General features: G+C 50.2%; 3 protein-coding genes across 4 annotated transcripts; 2 read left to right on the plus strand and 1 right to left on the minus strand.

The window, feature by feature from the left end:
- Window positions 1-36: 36 nt before the first annotated feature.
- MVB12A (multivesicular body subunit 12A) lies at window positions 37-3,581 on the minus strand. Its single transcript, XM_019737075.2, has 9 exons — window positions 3,414-3,581; window positions 3,229-3,327; window positions 3,008-3,104; window positions 1,907-2,033; window positions 1,402-1,521; window positions 1,222-1,328; window positions 926-987; window positions 536-592; window positions 37-402 (listed from the first exon to the last, which is right to left on the minus strand). The coding sequence occupies exons 1-9, from the start codon at window positions 3,495-3,497 to the stop codon at window positions 340-342; spliced, it is 816 nt and encodes a 271-aa protein (XP_019592634.1). The 5' UTR covers window positions 3,498-3,581; the 3' UTR covers window positions 37-339.
- A 10,485-nt stretch (window positions 3,582-14,066) lies between these two features.
- On the plus strand, window positions 14,067-18,121 carry BST2 (bone marrow stromal cell antigen 2). 2 transcript variants are annotated; one of them, XM_019736744.3, is made up of 5 exons: window positions 14,067-14,515; window positions 15,321-15,396; window positions 15,641-15,701; window positions 15,954-16,087; window positions 16,322-16,668. In XM_019736744.3, exons 1-4 carry the CDS (start codon window positions 14,219-14,221, stop codon window positions 16,066-16,068), a joined length of 549 nt encoding a protein of 182 aa, XP_019592303.3. In that variant the 5' UTR covers window positions 14,067-14,218; the 3' UTR covers window positions 16,069-16,087; window positions 16,322-16,668. The 2 variants fall into 2 exon arrangements, with proteins under 2 accessions (XP_019592303.3, XP_074194034.2); XM_074337933.2 differs by lacking the exon at window positions 16,322-16,668 and adding an exon at window positions 17,222-18,121 and having other exon boundaries at window positions 14,081-14,515.
- Window positions 18,122-19,577: 1,456 nt separating this feature from the next.
- Window positions 19,578-25,993, plus strand: CCDC194 (coiled-coil domain containing 194). The gene is made up of 5 exons (XM_088792393.1): window positions 19,578-20,501; window positions 21,609-21,705; window positions 22,095-22,227; window positions 22,765-22,910; window positions 25,791-25,993. Exons 1-4 carry the CDS (start codon window positions 20,172-20,174, stop codon window positions 22,907-22,909), a joined length of 705 nt encoding a protein of 234 aa, XP_088648519.1. The 5' UTR covers window positions 19,578-20,171; the 3' UTR covers window position 22,910; window positions 25,791-25,993.
- The last annotated feature ends 1,481 nt before the right edge of the window (window positions 25,994-27,474 follow it).

A 27,474-nucleotide genomic window follows, 5' to 3' on the forward strand; every position in this document is an offset into this window, starting at 1 on the left:
CAGGAGCCACAGAGGACCCAGGGCCAGGATAAGGACTCCGGACAGCATGCGTGTTTATTGCCAGGAGGACGCCCATGTGGCCTCCAGGCCCTGCAGTTTTGACACAAATGACTCGAAGGCACTGGTTTCCATCCCACCCCCACCCCTGCCCTGCAGGGCCCTGGGCAGGAGATCTCATCGCCAAGCAGCCAGGTCACCCCCTCCTTCAGGGAGGCAACTCTGCATGGCTGAGGGTCCAGAACGCCCTGTGTCGCCAAGGTCCCCAACATGAGGTGGGGCAGGCAGCTGCCAGTCCAGGGAGTGTCGGGCAGGGGCCTCTTCCCTGGGGCAGGCAAGAGGCTATGACACGCTGGGGGGCAGGCGCGCAGCTGCTGTTTTCTCCACCACGAAGCCGTAGTTGTACTGCGGGGAGAGAGCTCAGAATGAGGGAGGGACCACGGGGGTGTCCAAGGAATGGGGGGACGTTTAGGGACTGAGAGATCTCCAGCCCTGAGAAGTAGGGGGCCCCAGCATTCCCTCCCCACCCCGTACCCACCTCCTCCTCAATGTCCGCGAGAGACTTGATGGTCAGATCAGCAAATGCAGAGAAGGCCTGGTGGGTAGGGTCAAGTCAGTTTGGGGCCCAGATCCCTACTTGGAACCCCCACTTCCTTACCTTCAAGGACAGCTCCCCCTCAATATTTGCCTGAACATCCCCTCCCTCTTCCTGCCACAGCCTCTAGCCACCAGAATCCAACTGCCCCTCCTGACTCCCCCATTCAGACTAAGACCCTCTAGCCCTTACCCCTTGGCTTCCAGCCTCCCCAAACCCAGGAATGTGGGCCTCTGTGCGGGGGGCGGGGTGCACAGATGACACCCACTGCATTCCAGTGCTAGAAAGGAGATGAGAAAGGGCAGACCCAGGCTCCCCAAGGTCTAGACTCACCAGGGGGCCACAGCTCTTGCCTTCGAATCGGGGGTGCAGCGTGAAGGGAACCCCATCCATGGCTGAGGAAAGCATGGAGAGTGGAGTAAGGAGCTGAGGGGAATGGGGCTTGGGGCCTCACTGCTGCCCACGTAACCCCAGAAGCCTACCACATAGGGTCCCTTCCCCTGCCCCGTCCTTACAGAATGAGCATGGAGCCAGTCGTGGTTCCAACCTTGGCCCTGCCCTTCCAGGCTATATAACCTTCAAGCAGTCTTGCCCCGCCCCTGTGCCTCAGTTTCCCACTCTGCACTCACCTGAGATGCCATAGAGGTTGGAGGCCTCGTATATGGAATCATTCCTCCGCAGGGTGGAGGCCCGTGAGCCCAGTCTGGACAGCGTCCGCTCTGGGAAGCCGCTCTTGCTGGTGGAGACCAGACAGCCCAGGTTAGGCCTGACCCCCCTTTGTTGCCCCCATCCCCGAGTCCAGGACTCACCTGGGCTGGCCAGGTGGGTCCAAGGAGAGGCCCTGCATATCCCGGCTGAGAGTTCGGGGCTTGGGCACTGGCCGAGGGGCCTTTGCCTTCTTGCACCAGATGGCAAAGCCACCCATGTCCCTAGAGGGGGAGGGAAAACAAAAAGGGGTTCTGGCGCAAGGTGCAGCCAGGGCTGAGAACAGGTGCCAGGAGAAGGAAAGAGGAATCCGGGCCTCTGGGTGACTCCTGCCTTTTGGGGAGTTTTCCTTTCAGCATCTCAGCCCACATCCTAAGCCACTGTGGGGTCCTATCGCCATACTGTGCACTTCAAACACACGAACTTATTTATTCCTTATGACGGCCCTATGAGACTCGTGTAACTGTCCCCCTTTTACCATGTGGAAACTGAGGCCCAGAGAGGTGACAGAAGGGATAGGAGGCTTCAGGGGAGTCCCTGAGGGTCAGAAGCGTACATATGGGAGTTGGAGGGCAAGGAAGGAGGCTAGAGGCTAGGGGGCAGCCCTACCCTATTCGCAGGTATCCAGGCACAGTCTTGGTCTTCCCACTCAGTCGGATGTCAAACACAGCTGTGTCCGCAGCCCCCAGGGGCACCAACTTCACACACATACGTTTCTTCTTGGACACAGAAGCCTCTGGGAGTGGGGGGCAGGGGAGTGAGAAGAAGGAAAAGCAGGGAAGGGACCCAAAGATGGCTCCAAGATGACCCTAGCCAGGGCACCGTTTAAGGCAGTCACCTGGATGGTGTTAGGGCAGTGATGAAATCATAAATGGTATAGACATTCCATTCACAGAGCCATTGGAGCTGGCTCATCTTTGGTGACATGGAAGAGCATTCATGGGTGACCATGAGAACCACAGCTAGAGGGGGTAATTGTGGAATCAGACAGAATTGGGTGCTTATGAGCCAAATCCCACCCAACATCTGTTTTTGTAGGGCTCGTGAGCTAAGAATGGTTTTACATTTTTAAAGGATTGTGAAGAAAAGAATATGCAACAGACACCACCTGGTCTACAAAGCCTTAAATATTTACTACCTGGCCCTTTACAGAAAAAGTTTGTTAACTCCAGTATCAATAGATCTACCCTGAAAATCAAATATAAATAACAAGACACGGTGGGAGGCAGAGAGAGCCAGGTTTAGAGAGCCAGGTTTAGAGATTAAAGAGCGGTCAGGGCTGGGAGGGCAGCGCCAGGGCTGCGTAGGACAGAAGAGGGGTCGGGAGAATGAAGTATTAGCTAACGAGAAGAGTGGGGAAAGGGTGCTCCAGGCAGAGGACTCGGAGTGTGCAAAAGCCTGGAAATGAAAGAGAACTGCTCGTGGTTCAGCTTGGCTACGCGGTAAGGAGAAGATGTAGCAGTGACAGCAATAAAATAGGTCGCAATTGTTATTCTAGGGCAGAGACTGTGCCAACTGCACATTTTCACGCAGGGCAGGGTCCGTCACCCCGCCCTAGAACAGGGCACCGAGTCCTCAGCCAATCCTGTCATCACCCAGAGCATTGAGGGGGCGGCCAAGGTTCAGAAATCGCGCGCCTGTTGTCCCTCCACCCACCCCCCAAATTCTCCACACAGGGACGCGGACGCGCCCCCCACCCGCAAGCCTCACTGGAGTCCAGGGGGTCGCAGACCGGGGAGAAGCCCGGCGGGAGGGGGCTCTTGTCCACCAGGACCTGGATATCGGCTACCACGTTCTCCTGCGGATTCTGGATTGGGAAGAATAGAGCGAGAGTCACTCAGCAGCCGGGACCGCGCACCTGGCGTAGGGCCCAGCTAAATGACGGGGAGAGTGGGCGGACCCCGGGGATCCCGGAGGTGGACGCGCCTTACCTCCAAGCTGCCCAAGGTACTCAGGCACAGGAAATAGCCAGATTTCTGGGCGAAGCTCTTGCCGAAGCTGGCTGGCGCCCCCTCCACGGTGCAAGAGATCTACGGGGGGAAGCGAGTCAGCGCCAGGATCCTGCCCTGCCGCAGCTGCCCCAGCCGTTCAATCCCCACTTCCCAACGCTGCTCACCGCACTGAATCCCCGCGGCGGAGGTGCCGAGGCCGACGACCACGCCAGGCCAGCCAACGGCGCCGCGTCGTGCCCTGGATCCATCCTCCTAGTCAAGTGCCGAAGGCGGTGGACCGCCTCGGACTTCTGAGCCAATGTCCCACTGCCGAGTTGGGACAGGAGTCTGAACTACAATTCCCAGACGGCCCTGCGAAGGCGGGGCTCATAATGCGCCATTTGCGCTTGCCCGGGAAGCCACTGGCCAATCTTGTGGGGACACGGAGCCACGCCCCTCATGCGTCGCCCTGGTGCGCCTGTGAGCAGAGACGTTTGCGGAAAACTCTCTTTCTTCTCACGTCCAGCAACTTCCGCCGGAAATGTCTCTGTTCAGCGCCGGGCGTCTCGCTCTCGGTTCAAACCAGAGCTATGTTCCCCAGAATGCCGGGCTTTATAGGCGTCTCCTGTAGAGACACGTTCTAGGTTTCCCGAAAATTTAAGGGAGAAATATGAAAACCCTACAATTCTAGTTCTGGGAAGTCATATCAAAAGAGACTTTCCTGTGTCACACAGCGATTAGTTTAAATAACAAAATTGCCGACCACCATAAGCCATGAAATCTTCGTGTAACTTGTGTAAGGGTGAAATTCAGGGAATCAATAACGTAGTTAGACTTAACTAGTTTGCAGTTTGACTCATCGCATAGCTCTCTATCTAGCCACTTGTAATTAGACTTGGTTTGTTTGCAGTTTGATCTCTCCTGATACCTGTTTTCTCTTTGTTTCTCCCCTCACTGATTAACTATTTGTTCCCATTCTCAAGGCTACCTATACCTTGTTAATTAACAACGACCTAACCTGGAAAAGAGCAATTTCTTAATCCTCAGGCGCCCAGACACTGGAATCCAAATTTACAACTCCCTTGCAGTATTTACTGGTAATGTTACCAGAGAGTGAGAAGCCCGGGCTTGGCTCTCAAACCGGACAACAAACATGGTGGAGTCTGGGCAGAGTGTCCGGTAGCTTCACCACAGTAGGAATTGAACCTGGGTCTCCTGGGTGAGAGGTGGGAATCCCAGCCGCTGCGTTATCCAAGGATGGGCCCTCTTTGGTGCGGTGTCCAAGTTCTTGGCATCTGGAGCAAAGAATTGAAAGAGACACAGAAGTAAAGTGGTGAAAAAGTTTATTAGAAGAGATAGTACACTCCAAAAAATTAGGAGTGGGCGGAGCACTAAGAAAAGTGGCTCAAGGCCCATTGTTACAGGGGGTCTGGAGGTTTTATTTTTTTTCTCTGGGATGGGCCCCTCCAGACACAGGGACCACTTGATTGACTCCTGTGATTGATGAGTCGCTATTACCTCATCCTCTTAGACTGCGCATGTCTCTTCCCAGAGTTCCCTCGTTATAATGTTATTAATGAACTACTGGGCATATGTATAATATTATAATGATAACATAATGAGGCTAGGGTGAGGTGGTGGTCGTTGTAGTCCTCTACTGGTCTAGTAGAACCGGTCTAATTTATTGTATTTTAGACTCTTCACAGTAGCTAATGGTTAGGGCAGATAAGGGAAGAATTCGAGAGGTCTCCAAGTGGTGCTCCTCATAGATTGTGTTGGACGTGCAGGAATTCAGAGACTCAAGTACCTGTCTCTTAACTGCCTGCCTTGTTTTCCCTGAGAGACGTGATCCCCATAAATCTCTGTGGGCAGTTGAGGGACGGGAGGTCTTTTCTGTATCTGCTTCAAGGTGAGAAGGAGGTAGAGCTGTCCCTACTTAATGGGTATTCAGGAAACGCTCACCCTATCTGTCCTTAAATAATAAAAAAAAGGGGGTCTCTTTTTCCTTGGTCAGAGTGCACTGGAAGCCTCACTGGGACATAATTTGTATCCTGATGGCCCCTAGATGAGAAGAGACAGATATTAGTTAATAAATTAAAAGCGCTGGCTCCAGGGATGGGACTCAAAACTTCTTTATCTTAATTTCAGGTGACTGTTTGTTCACCCAGGAGTTAGAGCTGGACTGGCCTGGAGGAGTGTTAAAACCCATTTGGTCTCTGGGATGGCATTTATTTATCCAAGAGTTAGGTCTGGAATGGTCTGGGGGAACGTTGGGCTGCAATGATTATAGCTCACAGGCTTTTAAGTAGTTATTAAGCAGGGGTGAGAGATATTCTGTGATTCAGGCTAGGAGCAATCTTTAGTTTAGGATTTAGAAACTGATTAGAAGAGTGATTAAAATCAGGGGCTAAGGAGTTAAGAAACTAGGGAAAAGGAGACTTAAAATTTCCATAGTAAGGGACGCTTAAAGCTTTTGTAGTGAGGGAGCTTTCTCTTATCAGTAACGCATTAAAGTCCCAGGCCTTGATGGCCGAGTCTGAGTGCAGAGTTAGGAGATAACATCGTCTTCAAACAGACCAGACCCCAGGAAGGATGTCAGCCCTCAAGCCTGCCTGACCAACTCCACCTTTTCTACATAAGTAAAAGCTAACCTGAATTTAGTGCAACTGTCCACACCCGGACTCTGGACTGTACCCCGGCAACCCTGCACCCCCCGCTGGTGTTCCTCTCCTTACAACTCGGCGCAGCTGTCATCTGTGGATACTGCCATGGGCATTTTCTCTCTTCCTAACTTTAATAAAAACCTTTCTTCACTCTCCCACTTTATAGCATCTATGAATCTTTCACCTTTTGCAAATGTCCAAGGGTTAATTCCACGCCATGACAACTTGAGGACTTGTTGACAGATACAATTAGTTTTTTAATGAGATATAAAAGTATTTAATGCAGAAATGTGCTTTTACATACCTCGAGGGGGGAAATATGGAAAAATAGGGAACCAAATATTATCTACTCTTCTATATTTTCCAATTTTCTACAATATCATGGGTTGGCCCACTGCCAGTTTTTTGGTCTGACCTGTGAGCTAAGGATATTCTTAATATTTGTAAATGATAAGGTGATTGATCAAAAGAAGAATATTTAGGGCCGACCCAGTAACTCAGGCGGTTGGAGCTCCATGCTCCTAAAGCCGAAGGCTGCCAGTTTGATTTCCACATGATTTCCACATGGGCCAGTGGGCTCTCAACCACAAGGCTGCTGGTTCAACTCCCGCAAGGGATGGTAGGCTCTGCTCCCTGCAACTAACAATGGCAACGGGACCTGAAGCTGAGCTGCACCCTCCACAACTAAGATTGAAAGGACAACAACTTGACTTGGATAAAGTCCTGGAAGTACACACTGTTCCCCAATAAAGTCCTGTTCCCCTTCCCCAACAAAATCTTAAAAAAAAAAAAAGAAGAAGACGAAGAATATTTACTTACATGTGAAAATTATATGAAATTCCAACATCAGCACCCAAAGAAATATCCTCAAAAAGATGACCCAATAATGCTACAGAAGTGAACAAACCATGGGTTCCCCTTAAAGTATCCCATTAGTCCCACCATTAGTTCCACCACTTAGAAGAAATGTTGGTTCACAACCTCAGGAGTTCCCCAAGTGAAAGCTGAAAGCACTCTCCACATACAGAGGGCAAGGAGAGATAGAAGGAAGAGGCAGACCCCTCCAGATGGTAGGTGGCAGTTTAATAAGCAAGGGAACTTAGATATAAGGCTTGTCTTGGGCACCACAAGATGGCTAGATCTCCACGCCACCTGCCAGAATCTTAAAAGTTTATATAGAGGCTTTAACTGGGTTCAGTCACATGTACTACCCACATGGTCTCAACAACACATTACTCTCTCAGCGTTGTGTCTTGAAGTGGCTCCTAAGTGTGAAAAAAGTGGGCAGAATGTGCATTCCAAGGACAGGGGAAGGGGGAAGCTACCTCCAATTGCCCTGGTCCATCTCAAAGATCAACTGTCAATCACATCTTTTTGATAACCTCCTCCAAACCCCACCCCTTGTGACCATCTCTTACAATCTTACGTGTTCTCCCTCTTCTGCAATGTGGCTTGAGTGGTCAGCAAGGGGTTTCACTAGCACGGAGGTGGCTCATTTGGCAGCTAGGTGGCTGCACTGGAGGCAGATACCGTAGCAAGAATATAGGCATATGCAAGAGAAAACGCACATTAAGACAATGAGTCCCAAAATAAATAATAATTTCTTCCAAGAACCCCATGATCCAAACCACTAATTCATTAAGTCCTCTAGGCTGGGGGTCAGATCACTCACTTGTGTCCTCATGTGATTTAATAAAAATGATACATTAGCAGACTCATCAGATATGAACACACAACATCCTGATCAGATAATGGCACAGGTGCCTACTTGTGAGGCAGTAATAATGTCCAAGGCCATCCTATTTTGGAGGATCATTTTTTTCATTAGAGATATTTCAGTGTTCAGTAAGGGCAGGCTTTGTTGGCTATCATATCAAGTCTTGCTGGGTAAATGAAGTAAGGGCTTCTAAGTGTGCTACAATATCCTCCGGGCCAATGGAGGGAACAAAGATGGCAGCCAAGTAATTGTATCAGTGGGAAAAAGTACATGCCCACCTGGCCTTGAGGAGAGGAAGATTGGCAAATTTTACTACCAGGAGGTGGACTCTCTCCTGTGCCCAGGGAAAGACACACTCTTAACTCATCCCTTGATAGGAAGGGAAGTTCTTACCACGATATACTGTTCCTTTGTGAGAGCGCCACTTGCAAGAGTGCTGTGTACACTGCTAGGAACTTTTGCTCTATGAGGTATATCAGGTTTCTGCCGCCTTCCAGAGTTAGGATCAAAATCCTAAGGGCATTCTCTCCTTCTGTTGTTTCTGCCACAGTGCCCAACTCATGTCTTCTGGAGTCACAGACACATCCAACTCAAATGGTAGCCCTATTTGGGAGATGCCCAGAGTTCCAATCAGCTTCACTAGTTCTTGTTTCTTCTGAAAGACAGCTTGCTGCTCTGATCCCCAGTCCCACATATATCCTCTCTTTACCAGACAGTATAAGGGACAGAGGCACTGAGCCAGGTGGAAAATAAAAGTCCTCCAAAACCCAAAAACTTCTCCAAAGACTTGCACCTCTTACACATTCTTAGGGGTTGGATAAGTCTGGGACAATGAGCATCTTACCCAACGATGCAACTCCCAGAAACGTTATGGTGATGCCTGGGCCTTGAATTTTCTGTGGGTTCCCCACCCACCCTCTCACTTGCAGATGATCCAGCAAAGTCTGCAGGGCGTCCTGCACCAAAGGCAAGTCTTCACACGTCAACATTATCTCATCAATATGATGGGCCCACTTTACTGATATGGGGAAGGAGAACTGGGATGGGTCTTGGGCTACCATCTCATGATATATTGTGCCCTAGGTAAGCCCTTGAAAGGTATATTATTGTCCCTCCCATGTGAAGGCAAATTGACCTTGTGACTCAACAGCCAGGGATATATTGCAAAAAGCATTTGCTAAGTTCAGTACAGCCTGGTACACTTCTAGAACCATGACCAAGATATCTAAGATCGTGGCAATGTTGAGCACAGCCACATGGATGGGGAGGGGGGGAACACCACCTTGTTCAATTTTCGGTAGTCCACAGTGACCTGCCATAAGCCACCTGGCTTTTTTACCAGCCATACCAGGCTGTTGAAAGCACTATGGGCAGGGCATACAATACCCACTTGAGCAGTTCTCAAATAGTTTCTTCTATCTCCTTATGCTCACCCCTCAAAAATTTATATTGTTTAACAATTAACAGTTACCACTCTTCACAGGGGTGATAGACTTACTGGTTTCCAGTTGGTATTTCCCCTCAGCAATGGTTTGATCACTCTAACCCGGATGCAGAATTCATCTATAGAGGGGTCGGATAGGCTGGAGAAGGGTTGGAGAGATAAAAACCTCGTGTTCTTGGTGTAGCCACTATGAAAACTAGTGTGGAGTTTCCTCAAAGAATTAAAACTAGAGCTGCCATATGACCCAGCAATCCCACTTCTGGGTATTTATTCAAATAAAACAAAAACACTAATTTGAAAGATATATCTGCACCCCTATGTTCACTGCAGCATTACTTACAATAGCCAACCTATGGAAGCAACCTACTTGTTCATTGATGGATGACTGGATAAAGAAGAGGTGTTACATTTATACAATGGAATATTACTCAGTCATAAAAAAGAATGAAATCTTACCATTTGCTATGATATGTATGGACCTAGAAAACATTATGCTAAGTAAAATAAGTCAGATGGAGAAAGACAAATACCATATGATCTCACTTATATGTGGAATCTAAATAACTGAATAAATGAGCAAAGTAAACAGAAATAGTCTCAGAGATATAGAGAAAAAACTGACAGTTGCTAGATGGCAGGGGGTGGGGATGAGGGAGAAGGGGAGGGGATTAGAAAGCACAAATTGGTAACTACAATATTGCCATGGGGAAACGAAAGACAGTTTGGGGAATAAAATCAATAATGTTGTAAAGATTTTGTAGGGTGTCAGATGGGCACTTGTCTTATAAGGGAGACCACTTCATGGACAGTGTAGATGCCTGATCACTGCACTGTACACCTGAAACGGAATAATATTGTATGTCAACTATAATTATATATATATATAATTATATATATATATATATATATATATATATATATATATATATGGTATATATAATTCCATAGTCATGGTATATAAAATTCAGCATAGGGAATAGAGTGAATGGAATTGTAATAGATATGTATGATGTCAGGGGGACAGTATATTGGGGGAGAGAGGTTGTCACTTTGTGGGGGGGTGAAATGTCTGGCTATTGCATTGTTTAGTGCACCTGAAACTAATTTTAAAAAAAAATGAAATCTTGCCATTTGCCACAACATGGATGGGCATGCCCTAGTACTTTATGGTAAAGGCATTATGCTAAGTGAAATAAGTCAGACAGAGAAAGACAAATACCATATGATTTCACTTATATGCAGAATCTAAAACAACACAAAACAAATGAATAAATACAACAAAGCAGACCCACAGATTAGAGAACAACCTGATGGTTGCAAAAAGGGAAGGGGTGGGGGGACAGGGGAAAAAAACAAAGCCCTCATATTTCCAAAGAGGAGAACGTCCAATTTGCAGTGTCAAAGGGACCTTCCTGAGCATCACCACTTGCACTCCGTAACCATCAGTGGCACTGAGGGGGCCAGAAAACTTCTGAGGGTCACCATGTATTAAAGTACACTCAGCTCCAGTATCCACCAGAGCTGTCATCTTTTTTTATTTCTGGGGGACCAGTGAATAGTGAACTCTATTCACTCTAAAGGGCCCTCACCTGGAAATAATCTTGGCTGGCATCCTATACCTGGGGTGTAGGAGGCACCCACCCTGAATAGGACGGGAGCAGGAGGGGCATCAGTGATGGTAGGGAGGTCGGAGCTCTTTTTCAGGCTTTAAGGCTTTCCAACATAGCATTGGGTTGTTGGTCTGTCTTTTCAGGTGGGGTCCTGGCAGCAAGGAGGTCAAACCATATTTGCTTCCTGATTACATTTACCAGATCCTTTGTAGCCAATTGGGATAGGCTTTTGGCTTCTGGAGTGCCCTCTCTGTCTTGGGGCTTTGCCCATATCTGTTTAGGGGGTTTGTCAGTTTTTCCCAGATTAACAATGGATTGCCCACATCATAAAAGTTTTGTCCCATGACTGGACTGAGCATGAATAGTCACATCACTTACCAGGTGCTGGTGGCAGAGTAGAGTATCTTGGCTTGCATTTCTGCAGTGAATGTGGCCCAATCAGGGCCTTAGACAGGGGCATAGATGGCCTGTCTCGTTCCCACCTCCCTAAGAGTTTGTTGTTCCCCCTCTATAGATTCCCAGGGTCCCACATACCCAGAGAGTTCCCCCTCATTGGGCCAAGCCTCCCTGCAGAATAAAATAATCCCATCTATAAGGGAGTGACGACCTTGAACCCTGAGCGCTATGCAGGCACTGCCAGAGGGCAGGTTGTGTGGTGACTGCTCATTTTCTCTGCCTCCTGCAGGTCAGAGAAAGGCCATTCTCCCCGCCACTCCCATAGCCACACTGACCACTCCTGGAGACCTTTCCTGGCCTTGCTATGTCAGCAAGCTCAGTGGGAGTATATTTTCTCATCATGAATGTTTCCTGAATTGGGAGCTGTCCTGCTGGCGGGGTTGTTGTTACTGTTGAGGGGAGCAGAGTTTGCCACCCCCAAAATATGACTTTGGAGATAGTGACTATTTTAAGCTGGCTATTTGCAAGAAACAAAAGACTCAGGAAGAAACTTTGACCTTCCCCCTAACTTGCCTAAAAGAAATTTAGAAGAGGACTTGCTCCAGGAAGGGAGAGACCATCACAGATAACGATACTTTAATATGAACTAGGTGTGATGAACAGAGGGGAACCTACCAAGGCCATTTAGATCAAAGTCCTATTGTTAAAAATGACCCAGCAAACATTTGTTCACCAAACATTTACTTTTCTTTTCTTTTTCTTTTCTTTTTTTTAAAAAGGGGATTCCTAGCTGGGCAGCCATGTCCCAGCTACAATTCTATTATTATAGAAGAAGACGAGAGTAGATTTTTTTATTTTTTATTGGGGAACAGTGTGTTTTTCCAGGACCCATCAGCTCCAAGTCAAGCTGTTGTTTTCACTTTAGTTGTGGAGGGTGCAGCTCACTGGCCCATGTGGGAATCAAACCGGCAACGTTGATGTTATGAGCACTGCACGCTAACCAACTGAGCCACCTGGCTGCCCCAAACATTTACTTTTCCATGTCCATGTGAATTGCTTTCCTCCCCTATGAAGTCCAAACTACAACTTTCCCCTCACCTTAGCTCCAGATGGCATCTAAGCCTCAACTGCCCAATCTGTCCTGGGGTTTCATATTCTCATGGCACCCCGATGTGTTACGTATCATAAAGTTGATTATTTTCTCCTGTTAATCTGTCTTGTGTGTTAATTTGATTATTAGTCTAGCCAGAAGAATTTGGAAAGGTGGGAAGAGAATGTGGTTTTTTTTTTTAAAAAAAAAAAAAAACCATACTGTGAATGAGATACCACCTTACCCTGGTCAGAATGGCCATCATCAATAAATCAACAAACAACAAGTGCTGGCGAGGATGTGGAGAAAAGGGAACCCTTGTGCACTGTTGGTGGGATTGCAGATTGGTGCAGCCACTATGGAAAACAGTATGGCGGTACCTCAAAAAATTGAAAATAGAACTACCTTATGACTCAGCAATTCCACTCCTGGGTATCTGTCGCGTCCAGCGCAACACAGGCGGTGAGAGAATGAGAAGGGGCGGTGCAGGGTTAAGAAAGAAACAGAAATTAAGAAGATTATAACACAGAGGGCCAAGGGTCTTGCAGCCTCAAAGGACTGTGAGCCCCGAATCGGGCCGCCTTTTGGCTTTTATTGATAAACATACAAGGAAGTCGCATTGTTTTTTCCACAGTCTGTGAGTCTCATACATCATACCAGAAAACTGATTCAAACCAATCACCTTTGCCTGCAAACAGCCGGAACAGAAAGTTCCATACTGTCTTAACGATTATGGTATGTGCCTTTCCCAGAGACAAATCCTTCATGCTGAAACTTATTATTAAGAATGGAAGGAGAACTGATGTTATCACATCACTGACTCACTTCCCAAGCAGGTTGTGGGAAGGAATGTAGCCACAGAGGCAGAAGTTCTCTTGAGCCAGGGGAAGGTGGGGGCTGTGCCCACCGCTATGGACCCTGTGAGTTCTCCTGGTGGTCACCACATGGTTCTGCCTGGCTTGGGTTGTTTCTCCCATGAGAAATCGTACTCATCATTGGCTGACCAACGATCTTTTGGGGGCCAAACAGAGAGGCATGAAGTGTACACACAAAGGTGAAGCAAAGTCCCTGAAAGGAACAGTCCTACAGACTCTTCTTTCTTTAGGGATAGACATGAGGGGACAGAAGGCTAGGCTGTTGCATGACAACAGGTATCGATCCAAAAAAATCCAAAACACTAATTCAGAGAAATATATGCACCCCTGTGTTTATTGCAGCGCTATTCACAATAGCCAAGATATGGAAACAACTGAAATGCCCATCTATAGATAATTGGATAAAGAAACTTGGCCTCCTGCGATGGCAGGGGCAGATTCTAGAAGTGGGAGCAGGAGCCAGAACAGGTCACACGGGCGTCCTTATTTGTTGGCTCCAGCGGCACCTGGTGGCCAAATGGGGAACTGCAGCATTGGTCACGTGGGCCCATCAGGGTGTCTCGCAGCTTGGGCAGGCCACAGTCCCTCCTTGACACACTCCACGGCTCCCTATGGTCCCCTCGTCGGCAGCAGGGATGCTACGTGAACCTCTGCTGGGTCACCACAGAGACCTCTGAACATAAAACCCAGCCTCTTGGAGCTGACTCAGGCCCTGCCTGTCCCCAGTCCACCTCTCAGCCTCAGTTTCCCCAGCTGGGGACTGGACCAATGATGGCCTCTGCCTCTTCAGGAGGAACACAAGTCTGGCATGCCCTAGCTGTTCAGTAACTGCAATTGTCACCCTCACGAACAAAGGAGAAGGGCCAGAACTTGCATTGGGTGTCCCAGGCAGCTCCCCTCCCACAAGAGCTCACAGGTCATCTGTCACCCAGCCCAGGACAGCCACGCTGTAATTTGGCAGAAACAACGCACCTCTTTTCTGAGAAACTGAAACTGAAAGTTAAACTTCCCTCCCTTTCTCCGAAATCCCATACAAGAACCTTTAGGTGAAGAGGCACAGGGTTGCAATCTCTCAGAACTTCTCATTGGTCAGGCTGGCTCCTATGCTAATAAGGGGGCAGTCCCAGCCGGTAGAAGGTTCCAGTTTCATCCTCTGACTCGCACTCAAGCTCCCTACATCCCAAGGCAGATCTGGATGGCACCCGTTTCTTGCCACTACCGGCCTGTGTCCATGGATCACAAGTTGACTTCAGTGTTCGGGGGCCACAGGCCGAGCTGGTGGATGGTGATCGTGCTGGGCGTGGCGGTGGTGATTCTGCTTGTAGTCACAAGCATCTTCGCTGCCATGGCCAACAGAGAGGCCTGCAAGGATGGCCTCCTAGCAGAGCAGAAGTGTCGAAACTTCACCCACCTTCTGGAGCGCCAGCTGACCCAAGCCCAGAACGTCTTACTAGGAATGAAGATCCAGGCTGCCACTTGCAACCAGACTGTGGTAAGCCACTGTCACTCCTAGAGAGGACCCTGTGCTTGGGAGGGTGGGGCAAAGGTCTAGGTAGAGATGGAGACAGATCTTGAAACTGCCCCTGGGCTCCTATATCAGGAGCCTGGATTTCCCCACCAGGGTTTGGGGACCTCTACACTCTCTCTAGGGTGCCGGTGTGGGGCGGGGTTTTAAAGCTCCCCAGAGTACCCAAATCAGGGGCCTCAGTATCCCCACTAGAATGTGGATGAATCTCCAACTCCAGGATGTTGGTCTGGAGTAGCAGAAATCCCCTCTGGGGGTTGGTGTGGGGACCTCCCCAGGCCCTGAAGAAAGCAGGGGCTCTTGATACTTACACTGCATCCCTAAGAGACTGAAACTTTCACTTGGGTCTTGATAGGGGGTCCTTGAAACTCCCACTGGTCATTTAATTTGGGTTCAGAAATCCCCCTGTTTTCTGAGTTTGCGGGACCTCTAAATCTTCTTGGGCAATAACTCAGGGGATCTGGAAATTTCTCCTAGGGTGGGCATAGGGAGCCTCCAAATTCCCACGTGAAGGGCCTTGAAACTCCCATTTCAAGGATCATATCCTTATGGGTGATCCTGGGAGGGTGGGAGGTTATGGCCATTCTTCAAAGTGGGAGACTGAGGTGGAGAGAGGGTTGGCAGGAACCCTGAAAGGAGTTTGGAACTGAGCCCCTCTGACCCCACAGACTGGGCGGGGGTCCAGGGCCCAGGAACAGCAGGCAACCCGGCCAGGGACAAAACCCAGTTTCAGAACCCCCCACACACACACACACACACTCTCGCGTGTTAGGTGACTCTAACGGCTTCCCTGGAGACCGAGAAGGCTCATGGCCACAAGCAGCAGGAACTGGTGCAGCAGCTTCAAGGTGAGAAAAACATAAGGCCCGGTTCCACGAATGGGTTTGGAGGGGCGGGTCAGGTATTGAAGAGCAGGGAGGAGAGGGGCCGTCCCAAGGTTTCCGTTGGAAGGGACCGGTCCAGAATCCAGTGGAGGTGGGAGCGGACATTCCAAGTTTCTACGGTGGGCCCGGATGAGAGCGGGGCTAGGATGGAGCCAGGTGAGGGGCGTGGCCACGGTGCTGAAGCGCCCCCTATTCTGTCCCATCTTAGGAGAGATCGAGAAATTGAAGCAGAAGCTGCAGGACACTACCACCGAGCTGGAACAACTAAGGTCGGGATCCCCCCGTCCCCCTACCATGGCCCCTTCATCCTACTTCAAGACCCAGGACCCACTGGGCTCGGAAAATTACCATTGCTCTGAGGACAAAGTTTGAGTCCCAGCCTTGTCTCTCATGTCACCCAGTGGGTGGCAGCTGCCCATTTTCCTCCCCAGCGACTTGGTGGAGGAAGAGGAGAGATTCTGAGGGGCCGCTGGTGGAGGCAGGCCCGGCAGCTGCCTGAGTTGTTTCCGTCTCCAATCCAGGAAAAAGAATGACGCCTCGGAGGGGGGAAATGGCTCCACCAGCTCCGGAAACACCATCAACTCCCTGGCAATCTATGTGCTTCTGACCCTGAGCCTCGGGGCTCTGCTGGCCTGAGGTCCCAGGAAGCTGGCTGGTAAGGAGGGGGCACCTGGGAAAGGAGGGAGGGATTCAGGGATAGTCAGGGTCTGGGGAGGTGGCCTGCTTGCTGCGGGGTGGGGTGCTGGCTTGGAGAAGGGTCTCCGGAAGGGAGAGGAAACACAGTGAGGAGGGAGGGGCCCTGGAATGGGGCGGGCTTTAGGGAGGGGGCAGGGCCCCGTGTGCTATCTGCCTCAAGTCTGTCTTGAGTCCCTCTTATGATGTCTCTTAGGCCACAACCTGCGCTGTCCTGTTCCGGCTCGGCTTCCCTGTCCTGCCCAGTCCAGAGGGGCCATACAGGAGCACGGTTGGGGGGGAGGGGACAGCAGAGGGAGAGGAGGGAGCCTGGTGACAGGGTGGTTCATGGGACAGCTCTGAGGGGTCAATATGGCAGCCTTGGGGGTGGCGAAGTATCAGAGTTGGCCCAGGGCTGCCTCCCCAACCCCCTACCCCCAAGCTGGGGAGGTCATGTGGGAGAGGGCATCTGTGTATTGCTCTCACAGTTCCCAGAAGATCACATTTTGTCTTTTTTTGGGGGGGCTCCAAAAAATAAACACCACTTTTTGGGGCAAGACCTTACTCTGAAGTTCCTGGAGTGTCATTGTGTCACCCTCAAGTATCTGGGGCCCGTTGACATCTACACCCAGCTTTCCCCATTCCAGAATGTTCCCAGGAAACCATGGGGTTTAGGCAGGTACCACCGCACTGCCTACTAGCCTTCTTTTCCGCTAGGATCATCTTAAAGGACTGTACATTCTTGTCAAGCTCACTGAGTGCTCAGCGTCCTCCTCTGGGCTCCTCACCACTCTTCTGATGCCCATGGTTCCAATGAGGAAACAGAGGCTACGATGAGAGGGACACCTTGTCCTGGTTCCTAATCCCCCTCCCATGGAAAGTACAGGGCTGGAATTCAAACCTGGATCTGCAGACACACCCAGGCCAGGCCTTTATCGCAATGTCCTCCATCATCTACACTCTTTTTCCTGCAGTACCCAGCTCTAGGAACCTCTCTTCCAGAGAGTCTCTCTGCTTCTCCAAAATGAAGGGCCACTATCCCGATAGGCCCTTAACACACTTTCTTGAATTTTTCCATACCCTGTAATCTCTTTGTCCTTTGTTATTTTCCTCTAAGTTCTCCTGGAATCCCAACTACAGTAGTACCTCGGTTTTCGAACATCTCCACTGATGAACATTTCAGTTTACGAATTCCATAAACCCGGAAGTAAATGCTTCGGTTTTTGAACATGCCTCGAAAGTCAAACATATGAAGCGGCTTCCGCTGAGTGCAAGATCCTGAGGCCTAGCTGTCGGCTGTTTTCGAACGTTTCAGAACTTGAGCGGTCTTCCAGAATGGATTACATTCGAAAACCGAGGTACCATTGTATTGTCCAGGCAATTTCCTGGCCCTGGCCCTGGCCCTGCGGCCAGGATCCTTACATCTGCCCAGAATTCTGCACTGCCTTCAGGTCCCATGGTCCCCAGCCCAGATGGTCACCAGACTGCCCCTTCATGGCTCCTACTATTCACCCAGGGACCCCAAACACCATCCCTGCCCCAGGTCCCCTGGCCCTTTTATCCCTTCCCTCTCCCTTGCTCATCACGCTCCACCCTCCCTGACCATTTCTCTGTGCATGGACCGTGTCAATTTCTTGCCTCACTCTGACATTCTAGGGCAGGGTTTCTCAACCTCAGCACTGTTGAAGTTTGGACTGGAGTGCTCTCTGCACTGGGGGCTGCCCTAGATGGGTAGGATGTCACGCAGCACCCCTGGTCTTCACCCACTAGATGCCTATCACCCCCTATCCCCAAGTTGTGACAACATAAAATGCTTTCAGACATTACCAAGTGTCCCCTGGGGGTCAGAATCACCTTGGGTGAGAACTTCTGCCATAGAGGGCAAGGCTCAAGTGCCCCCAACTTCTGTGTCCCCAGCTTGCAGGAGGGGTCATTAGGAGCTCGTGGAGTCCCTTTTACCATGATTGAGTCATTTCATTTGCCACCAACAGCCCCATCTAATAAATGAGGAAACAGATCCAGAGAAATGCCTGGATTTGTTCAGGGCTCTCAGCTGCTCAGGCATTTGAACTTTTGGCTTCCAGCAGGTTCCTGTGATTTCCAGGAAGCAAACCCTTCGCACATGACCAGGTGACCTCATCCTTAACACCCTCCCCCCACCATCCTCCACTTCCGCTCCCATCTTGGGCTACCAGAATGTTCCGAAACAGTGCTGCCCACTCCTACACCTGGGCTGTGTTTCACTGATGAAGGGGTATATGTTTGCCCAATAAGATGGATTCAACCTACTCAGTTTCTCCCCCCAACCCCCCACACTATGGCCCAGATATAAACTTCTCTCCTTTCTAAAAATGCCCCACTTCCTTTGCTGGCTGTGACCAACGGAGCCAGGGGTTGAGAAGTAAGGACTGACGGGTCCTGCAGGTCTATGGGGGTTTGTCATGCAGGGTGTCATGCGTGGTCTCAGCTCCCGCTCCCCACATAAGAATGCAGGATATGGTGAGGCCAAAAAGGAACACCCACAGAGCCACAGATAGGGGAGTCATACCACAATAGTCTCACTGGCGGCTGGGTTAGAGACACAGGAAGCAGGAACCACATGATCCACAACCCGCCGTCCGCTTTTCTGCCAACCAACCTCACTTGCCAACTGCAATCCGTGCCTCTCTGCAATCCGCAATCCGCCCTGCTAACTGCAATCCCCACTTGCCAGCCACCATCCGCAGCTAGCATAGCCACGGCAGTTATATTAGTGGCCAATGGCTCACTGGTTTCAGCTGACGGCCAACTAGCCACAGCAGATGGCCATCTATTACCTGAGCCAGCACCTTTCCACGTGAGGTCGAGAGCCTGGAAACTGAATACCTGGCTCTGTCCCCACAGGGTTCTAGCTCCAGTAGGAATCAAGCAGTGACCAGCGGCTGCTGTGTGTCCCTGGCCAGAGACTTGGTCTCTCTGGGCTCCTATTTATTCGTGTAGAATGGGGGGAGGGAACGACCCTGAGAGTTTACAGTGTTCAGTCAGCTCACATTTCCTACACAACTACCAGGTGCCAGGCCCAGGCTGAGGCAATGGGAATGAGGTTGATGCGGGCTTTGCTCTTTAGGGGCTCACCCAGTCTGCTAGGGGACGCATCTGGGAATCAGTAAAACAACGGAAAATTACAGCAGAGCTGAAAGAACTCATCAAAAGAGGACTGAGGTAGTGGAGAAAGGGAGAATTTTGGAGGAGGGGACACACGGGTGGATGGGAGAAAGGGGGAGAGTTGGGTACAGAAGGAGAGGAGGGCGCTCTGGCAGAGGGAACAGCCAGTGCAAAGGCCATGGCGAGCGAAGGCCGTGTTGAGCGAAGGCGCTTGCCCCCAAGAACATTGAGAGTTGGACGGGGCCCAGGAGGAGGAAATGACGTCAAAGACCGCGATAGGGGCCTTGAAGGGGAAGGAAGAAGGAGGGTGGAGGAGGATGAGATAGAGTCTGGAGGGGGAAGAGATTTGATTCTGAGAGGAAGGGAAACTAGATCTGATTCACGTTGTACGATCGCCCCCTTGCTGCCCAGTGGAGAACAAGCAGGAAGATGGGGCCGGTCCACACTTGTGTCTACCCTCTGGCCCTCACAGCTAGTCACAGAAAGTGTGACAGCCTGAGCCAAGCCGACTTCAGTTGGTCGAGTAGCCTTTCACCTAACAGCCTCGGTTTCTCCATAAACAGAATGGGGACAATATGTCCCTAGCCCCTCACCAAGCAGTGTCGATGGGCGCTTTGTGTGAATGTGCTCATGTGATTGCCACTAAGCCCTGTGGGGCAGGACCTACTGCCATCCCCACTTCACAGAGGGGCAAACTGAAGCTCAGAGGACAGCACGCAGGAGGCAGAGGCAGGACTGGAACCCAGGACCCCCAATCCTGTCCTGGGCTTGGGTAGCCTGGTCTGGCCCCAAGCGGGGACCCGGCCCCTCCCAACGGATTTGGGAAGCCATGGCCAGGCTGGGCGGAACCGTGGGTGTCCTGGATCCCCAAGGTGCCAATTAAATACTCGTGGCCGTCTGGGGACAGAGCTGTGGACAGCGGCATGGCCGAGCTGGGGCCAGAGCCAGGACGCGCCTGGCGGGTGCTTGCCCTGTGCGGAGCCGCTGTGTTCCTGGCGGCGGCGGCGGCCGGGGCAGCCCTGCTGGCCTGGAATCTGGCCGCCGCGGCCTCCCGGGGGTCTCGGTGTCCAGAGCGGGAGCCAGGCGCCAATGCCACAGCGCCTCCAGGGGATCCGGCGCCGGAGGTCGAGGAGCTATTGCGCCAGCTGGCAGAGGCTGCCAAACGCGAAGAGGCTCTGGTTAGGCAGCTGGACCAGACCGAGAGTGTCCGTCGGGAGCTGGAGGAGGCGCTAAGGGCCTGTGAGGGCCGCCAGGTAGGTGGGCAGGATTGGATGCTAGGACATCCAGAATGTGAGGGGAGAGGGCCTGCACACACCCACCCAGGAATTACTCCCCTCTCCGTGCCTTGGTTTTCCCAGTTCTTCAGTAGGAATGAGAATAGCACCATAACCCCTTCCAACTCTTTCCTACAATGCCAGTTCACCCTTGAGTCCATCTTCTGATCTAGAAGGCCCCACTGTCCTCTGCTATTTGCTAAATAAGTGGTGGTGACTAGATCCCAAAGTCTAGTGGATCCCAGACCTAAGCCTACCTGCGGAGGCCCTGTTTTATCCTTCCCCCACAGCTCTCCCCCGCCCCGCCCCCCCAGCCAGTGTCCAGCAGCCCTATTTCGGGATAGGGACATGCATGTCACCTGTAATTAAGAGGCTAAAGTTGGCTTCTTGGAGGAGGTACCAGCCAGGTCCTCCCTTTTCTTCTGGCCACCCCCTTCAAACCCTTCGGTAACCCTTCCCAGCCCTGAGCCTCACAGAAGAATCATCGTCAAAGTCCCAACCCACTCACATTTATTAACTACTGTGTGCCTTTCTGAACTGGGCCCAGCAAAGGTTGAGAAGTGTGTGAATTTTAGAAATAAAAAAAGACCCTTTACCCCTTTCCCGCCCGCCTAAGGGAAGGGTCTGGGGCAGCCGAAGTTAAGAGCAGCCTGCCCTGGGTTCAAATTCTGATTCTGCCTCGTGATGGAAGATGCTCTGAGGCCAGGCCAGTTGTTTTGCAGAATGTCTCACAGAGGTGACAGGCTTACCCCACAAACCCAATCACTGTCAACCACTAAACGGGCTTGTGTTGGTTTGAAACCCCAGCCAGCTAGTCTAGATGTAGCTGGACTTGGAACCGGAGTTTGCAGAGCTAAACCGTCTCCATATCTTGATGGCTTCGGGTTGGGGCCGATGGACCTGGGCAGAGACCTCCTTCCACGCAGGCAGCTGTAACCACGCGGTACCCGACTTCAGCAGCCACTTCTTTTACAACTACAGGACCCCAAAAGACATTCAGTGTCGTCTCGGTTTCCCCTAGAAAGGTCGAGGCCAATTTATTCCTTCCTTCCCCAGATCCCTCCTCACCTCCCCTCCATTCCACAGAGCCGGCTTCAGACCCAACTAATGACACTGAAGACTGAGATGGACGAAGCCAAGGCACAGGGAACCCAGATGGGGGCCGAGAACGGGGCGCTGACAGGTGTGTTGTCGCGCAAGGATACTGGGCAGGGCTAGAAGTGGGAGGAGCCTAGAAGTCTCCTAGCTATGCAAACGACGTATAGGTGCAAAATAATGCAAACAACGCGCAAACGAATGAGAAAACTTATGAAAGAAATGCACATAACATTGCAAAGGTCACAAAAACCTAAATGCAACAAAATACGCAAACGCTATGTAAACGATTTCCAAAAGCAATGCAAACCTATGAAAAGCTATGCAAATGACACGGAAAGGCCAGGTAAACAGCACATAAATTTAATTAAAATAAAGCAAAGCACGCAAATAATAGGCAGACTATAAACTTAGACGCCGGCGCGCGCGGGGTTGGGAGCCTGGTCTCCCGCCTGACCCCACCCGCTGCGCCCGCAGAGGCCCTAGCGCGATGGGAGGCGGCAGCCACCGAGTCCGCTAAGCGGCTGGAAGAGGCGCAGCAGCAAGCACGCACAGCGGAGGCCGAGGGCGGAGCATGCGCAGCCCGGGAGGCGGTGCTGCGCGAGCGCGTGTGAGTAAGAGGCGGGCCCAGGGCTGTGGACGGGCGGAGTGTGCGGCCAATGGCTGCTCAAGGCTTCGTTCTTTTTGCCCAATCACCACAGGGGGCGTGGAGAGGGAAGAGGGGGCGGGATCGTGTGGGCGGGGCCTCGGGGAGATTTGTGAGGGGAGGGTCATAGTGAGGGTCCTGTAATTAGAACCTAGGGTGGGTGAGCCCGGTGGGCACTCTGGGAGAGGGAACCCCCAGGTTGGGGCCGGCACTCTAGAGGCGTGGCTCCCTGGGGTCGGGCACATATGGGGGCCCTGGGAAGGTGGTGCAAGGAAAAGGGAGTATGGAGAGAGGGGCTAAAGGGTCTGGAGAGGAGCTCCTGGGGAAGGGGCAGTGAGTCCCTGGGGAAGGGTCCTGGGAATGGCCAGAGGTGGAGAAAGGATGGGGATACTGGGGGGATGGGGATTTCTGGGGAGTGTGGTTCCCAGGAAGGGCGGAAGAGTGCTGGGGATTCTCCAGGGTCGGGAGTCCAGGTGCTGACAAGCCTCTCCTCCCCGGCAGTAAAGCCCTGGAAGCCGAGATGGACCCTCAGCGCAAAGTGCCGCACCCCCGGCCCCGCTCCGGGTCCCGACCCCGGCCCAACCCCCGCACTCGTTCTCGCCCCAGACCCTCGGGGGGCTGCCGACGACCGGCGAGGCGCACATGAGGTGAGTCAGCCCTCTCCCAGGATGGAGGCTCCAGGCCAGGAGGACTGACCCTGTGGGAGCACTGTGGGAACATGTATAGAGGTGCCCACGCAGGATGAGATGCCCAGTTGACATCCATCAACGCTCAGCTTTAGATCCAAGGAACCACTCTGAAAGGAAACTATGCAGAAGGAAGACTCGACCCTCTCTCCCCGACCATCTAGTGGTTATTCTACAGACTACAGATGGGGAAACTGAGGCCCATTTGGTCATCCAGTGAGATAGTGCTGATCTGGGACTTAAGTCCCCTGTACTGATAGTTTTGTCCTCATCCCACAGACATGAGGACTTAGGGTCCAGTCCGGGCTGGGAAGTGACCTGGAGAGGTCACTTCTCTCTGGGCCTCAGTTTACCTTGTCTGTAAAATGAATGATTGGAATCATGTTTAGAGATTTGGCTTATCCTTGACACCAAAAACTACAATGATGGCACAATGAGAAACTACAGACTCCTCTTCCTGTGAGAATGGTACAAAACTCCCAAATGGAATTTTAGCAAAGAGGATCAAGTGACACATTTTTTAAAAATACACCACAACAAAAGGAACTTATGCCTGAAATGCAGGGATGGTTCAGTATTCAGAAGTTTGTTAATAAAATTCACTGTATTAAAGGGTCAAATGAAAAAAGTTCTGAAAAGGCCATCAAAATCGGGGCCAAGGTGAGAACCACTGTCAAGTATTTAATATTGTTCTGGAGGTACTAGCCAATTAGACAAGAAAAAGAAATAAGGTACAAATATTAGAAAAGAGGAAGAGAATGTATAGGTTGGATCATATGAAAGCACTGTTTTTACAGATCAAAAATAATTGAAATAACACTTTCACATAGCTCAATTTCATATTATCTTTGTTTTTTACCTGTATATTTGATATAACTTCAGACTTACAGAGAAGTTGGCAGGTAAGTACAGAGAACTCCTGGGCACCTCTCTCTCTCTTCTTTATGAAAAACTTGCAGAAATGATGTTTCTTTAGCCATAAATACTTGAGTATGTGCATTTCCTAAAAACAAGGAATTCTCTCACATACTTATGGTACAGTTATGAAAATCAGGAAATGGACACTGATAAAATACTGTTATCTAATCTGCAGACTTTAAACAGATTTTTCCAACTGTTCTGATAATGTCCTTTATAACAAAAGAGTATACCGGCTCACACATTATATTTGTCAAGTCTCTTTCATCTGGAACATTCCTCAGTCTGTCTTTGTTTTTCATGATATTGGCATTTTTTAAAAGCCAAGGCCAGTCTCTTGTGGAGTCAGAGTTTGAGTTTGTGTGATGTTTCCTTATGATTAGTTTTAGGTTGGCATTTTGGGCAGGAATGCATCAGAAACAATTCAACCTAATAATATTACCTGCTGGTGGTATGATTTTATATATAGAAAACCCAAGAGAATTAACTGAAACTTTCCTATACGTAAATAACTAGCTAGAAAATCCTTTGGAAGAAAAGAAAGATCCATTTTCAGATAGTTTTTTATACCCAGGAATAAACTGATTTCCATATTATGTAAGGAGCTCTTATAAATTAAAATTTCAAAAAACAACTCAGTAGAAAAATGGACAAAGAACATGGACAGTCAGTTTGTAGAAACAAACCAAAAAAGGTGCCCAACCTCACTCCTGGAAAAGAAATGCAAATTGAAGCAATAATGTGGTACCACTTTCTACCAATTAATTAAAAGTTTGTGACTACACTGTGTTGGCACTGCTATGGGGAAATAAGCACTCTCACACAGTCCTGGTGGAAATGCTCAGGTACGACCACCCGAGAAGGCAGTTTTCTGAATCTCTCAGAATTAGAAGTGCACATACTGTTTGACCTATCAGTTCCCCTTCTAGTAATTTTCTACAACTATATTTACATGGGTACAAAATGATGGACTAAATACAATGCAGAATCCTGGGTTGAATTCTGGAACAAAAAAACACTTAGGGGGTAAATCAAAGAAAGTCTAGAGTTTAGTTAATAGTAATCTACGAAGGTTAATTTGTTAGTTTTGACAAAGGAATCATGGTATATATTAAGATGTTAACAAAGCTGGGTGAGGGCTAGTCAGGGACTCTCTGTATCAGCTCTGCAAATTTTCTGTAAATCTAAAACTATTCCAAAATTTAAAATGTACTTTTAAAAAGGAGAGAGGGAATGAGGAGATTATTACCATATTGTTGGTAAGTGCAAAAAATTGGAAACCTCAATGTCCACCAATAGGGGACTTTAACTGAGTGTCTCTCCATCCACACGGTGGAATATTACACAACTATTTAAAAAGCCAAAGCAGGGGCCGGCCCGGTAGCTCAGGCAGTTAGGCTTCATGCTCCTAACTCCGAAGGCAGCCAGTTCGCTTCCCACATGGGCCAGTGGGCTCTCAACCACAAGGTTGCCAGTTCAATTCCTCGAGTTGGCTCAGGCGGTTAGAGCTCCATGCTCCTAACTGGAGTCCCACAAGGGATGGTGGGCTCTGCCCCCTGCAACTAAGATTGAACACGGCACCTTGAGTTGAGCTGCCTCCAGGATGGCTTAGTTGGTTGGAGTGCATCCTCTCAAGAACAAGGTTGCTGGTTGGATTCCAGCAAGGGATGGCGGGCTGCACCCCCTGCAACTAGTAACAACTGGACCTGGAGCTGAGCTGCGCCCTCCACAACTAAGATTGAAAGGACAACAATTTGACTTGAAAAAAGGCCTGGAAGTACACACTGTTCCCCAATAAAATGCTGTTCCCCTTCCCCAATAAAATCTTTAAAAAAAAAAAAAAGCCAAAGCAGATCTTCTTGGAGACATATAAATGTAAAAAGCAGAAGAGCAATAATTCGTGTACATTTTTTTTAAATGCAGGGCGGAGGGAGACTTTATTCAAATATTTCCAAAGGAAACACTGGTCACAGCTGTGGCCTCTGCGGCGGGAACCAGCGGGCCACAGCTGTGGTGGGAGAGGCAGTCTCTGTATGTTTCTCTGTATATCTTTTTTGTAAAGTTTGCATTTAAAAAAGCAATGCCCATGTATTACCTTTAAAAATTAAATTTTGTTTTGAAAAATTCTTGAGACTGGTGTAAGGAGGGAAGTGGGAGCCCTTGGAACTCTGATCCCCCCTCAGCCAGCCTTGCTCATTATCCCCTCCACTCACCTGGGGCTTGGAGGTGCCTGATCAGGGCCTTTACCTGAGAGGGGGACCCACCTTGTTAGGGAATTGGAGAGCCCCGACCCCCAGGAGGAGGGGAGTCTGAGGGAAGGAATACGAGGGTCTGGCCTCTGTGTTCTGCTGTCGGCCACCAGGGGTCGCCCCAGCCTGCGGCCCGTTTGCCGCCTGTTAGAGGTGCAGGCAGAGTTTGATGCTAAGGGTGGGTCTGAGAACCCCCTAACACTGGCGGAAATTCAGAAATGAACAGGAAATGGTTCTCCCTCCGGAGTCAGCCAGAGCTGGAGACCAGGAGACAAGCCTTTGTCTAATTTAAGACCCCCTCACTATGCAGCTGTGGGATTCAAGGGCTGATCCCTGGAAAGGGCTGGGCTCAGAGCTATACACGGGACCTAAAACATTGTCATTATTATTCACTTATTCTGCTGGCTCCATCTTGACCATACCTGCGGGACCCCGAAACTCAGTTCCGGAGATGGAGGGAAATGGGGAGACATGGCAGGTGTGTGAGCAGGAAGGGTGCAGTCAGATCTGGTGTCAGAGAATTGGGGTGGGAGAGAGGGCAGAGGTTGGGGGCTTTGAACGTCTGGGGAGGCCTATAGAATTGGGGGTGACTTGAGGAGAACAGGCCAAGGCCCCGTCTGCACCAAGGCTCCCCAGCTGCCCAGGGGAACAAATAGCACTCCGTGGTGGGCCCTGCCTCCCAGACCCTACCTACCTCCCACCCCACAGGGCCAGCCTCTGGCCTGACCTTCCACTGTTCTGCCTCTGTCTCTTTGCCTGTCTAATGGCCACTCAAAGTCTCTATCTCTCTGTCTGTGAGTCTCCCTTTATCTCTGTGTCCCCACCCCTGTCCCAGTACACCCTCCTGGGTCCCTGCCGCTGCTGCCACAGAGACAGGAATGGGTAGACTGAATGGGAAACCCTGGCGTAGCTGTGAGCAGAGGGCACCTGGGACAGTACAGCCTGAACTCGTTGGCCCCCCAGTTAAGAAAGTGGGTCACCTTTTTTTTTTTTAGCTAGGTACACAGAGGCCCAGAAAGAACAGACTGTTCCTTTGCAAAGTGTTCTCTGCCTCTTCTGTCACCCGCAAAACCACAAAACTTAATTTTACTTGAATTTAACCAAAAACCAAATACATTGGCATACATGTGGAGGGTTTTCTGAACTTTGCTGAAAGTTTTCTTCACCAGAAATACCACTTTCTCAAACACCTTTTTTAAAAGTCTCGTTTCTCCAGGAGGGCTTCAGTGTTCATTTTCAGATAGTGACATGGAGTTGACTTCCTCAGGACAGTTTTCCCTTCTCTGCCCAAACAAACAAACAAAACAAAATTGATTGTTTTTCATTTAGGGGGAAAACAACGTTTAGAATCGAAGTCT

The sequence above is a fragment of the Rhinolophus sinicus genome, chromosome 15 (genome assembly GCF_057876585.1).
Source record: "Rhinolophus sinicus isolate RSI-liver-muscle chromosome 15, RSI-T2T, whole genome shotgun sequence".
In the NCBI taxonomy this organism is placed as follows: domain Eukaryota; kingdom Metazoa; phylum Chordata; class Mammalia; order Chiroptera; family Rhinolophidae; genus Rhinolophus; species Rhinolophus sinicus.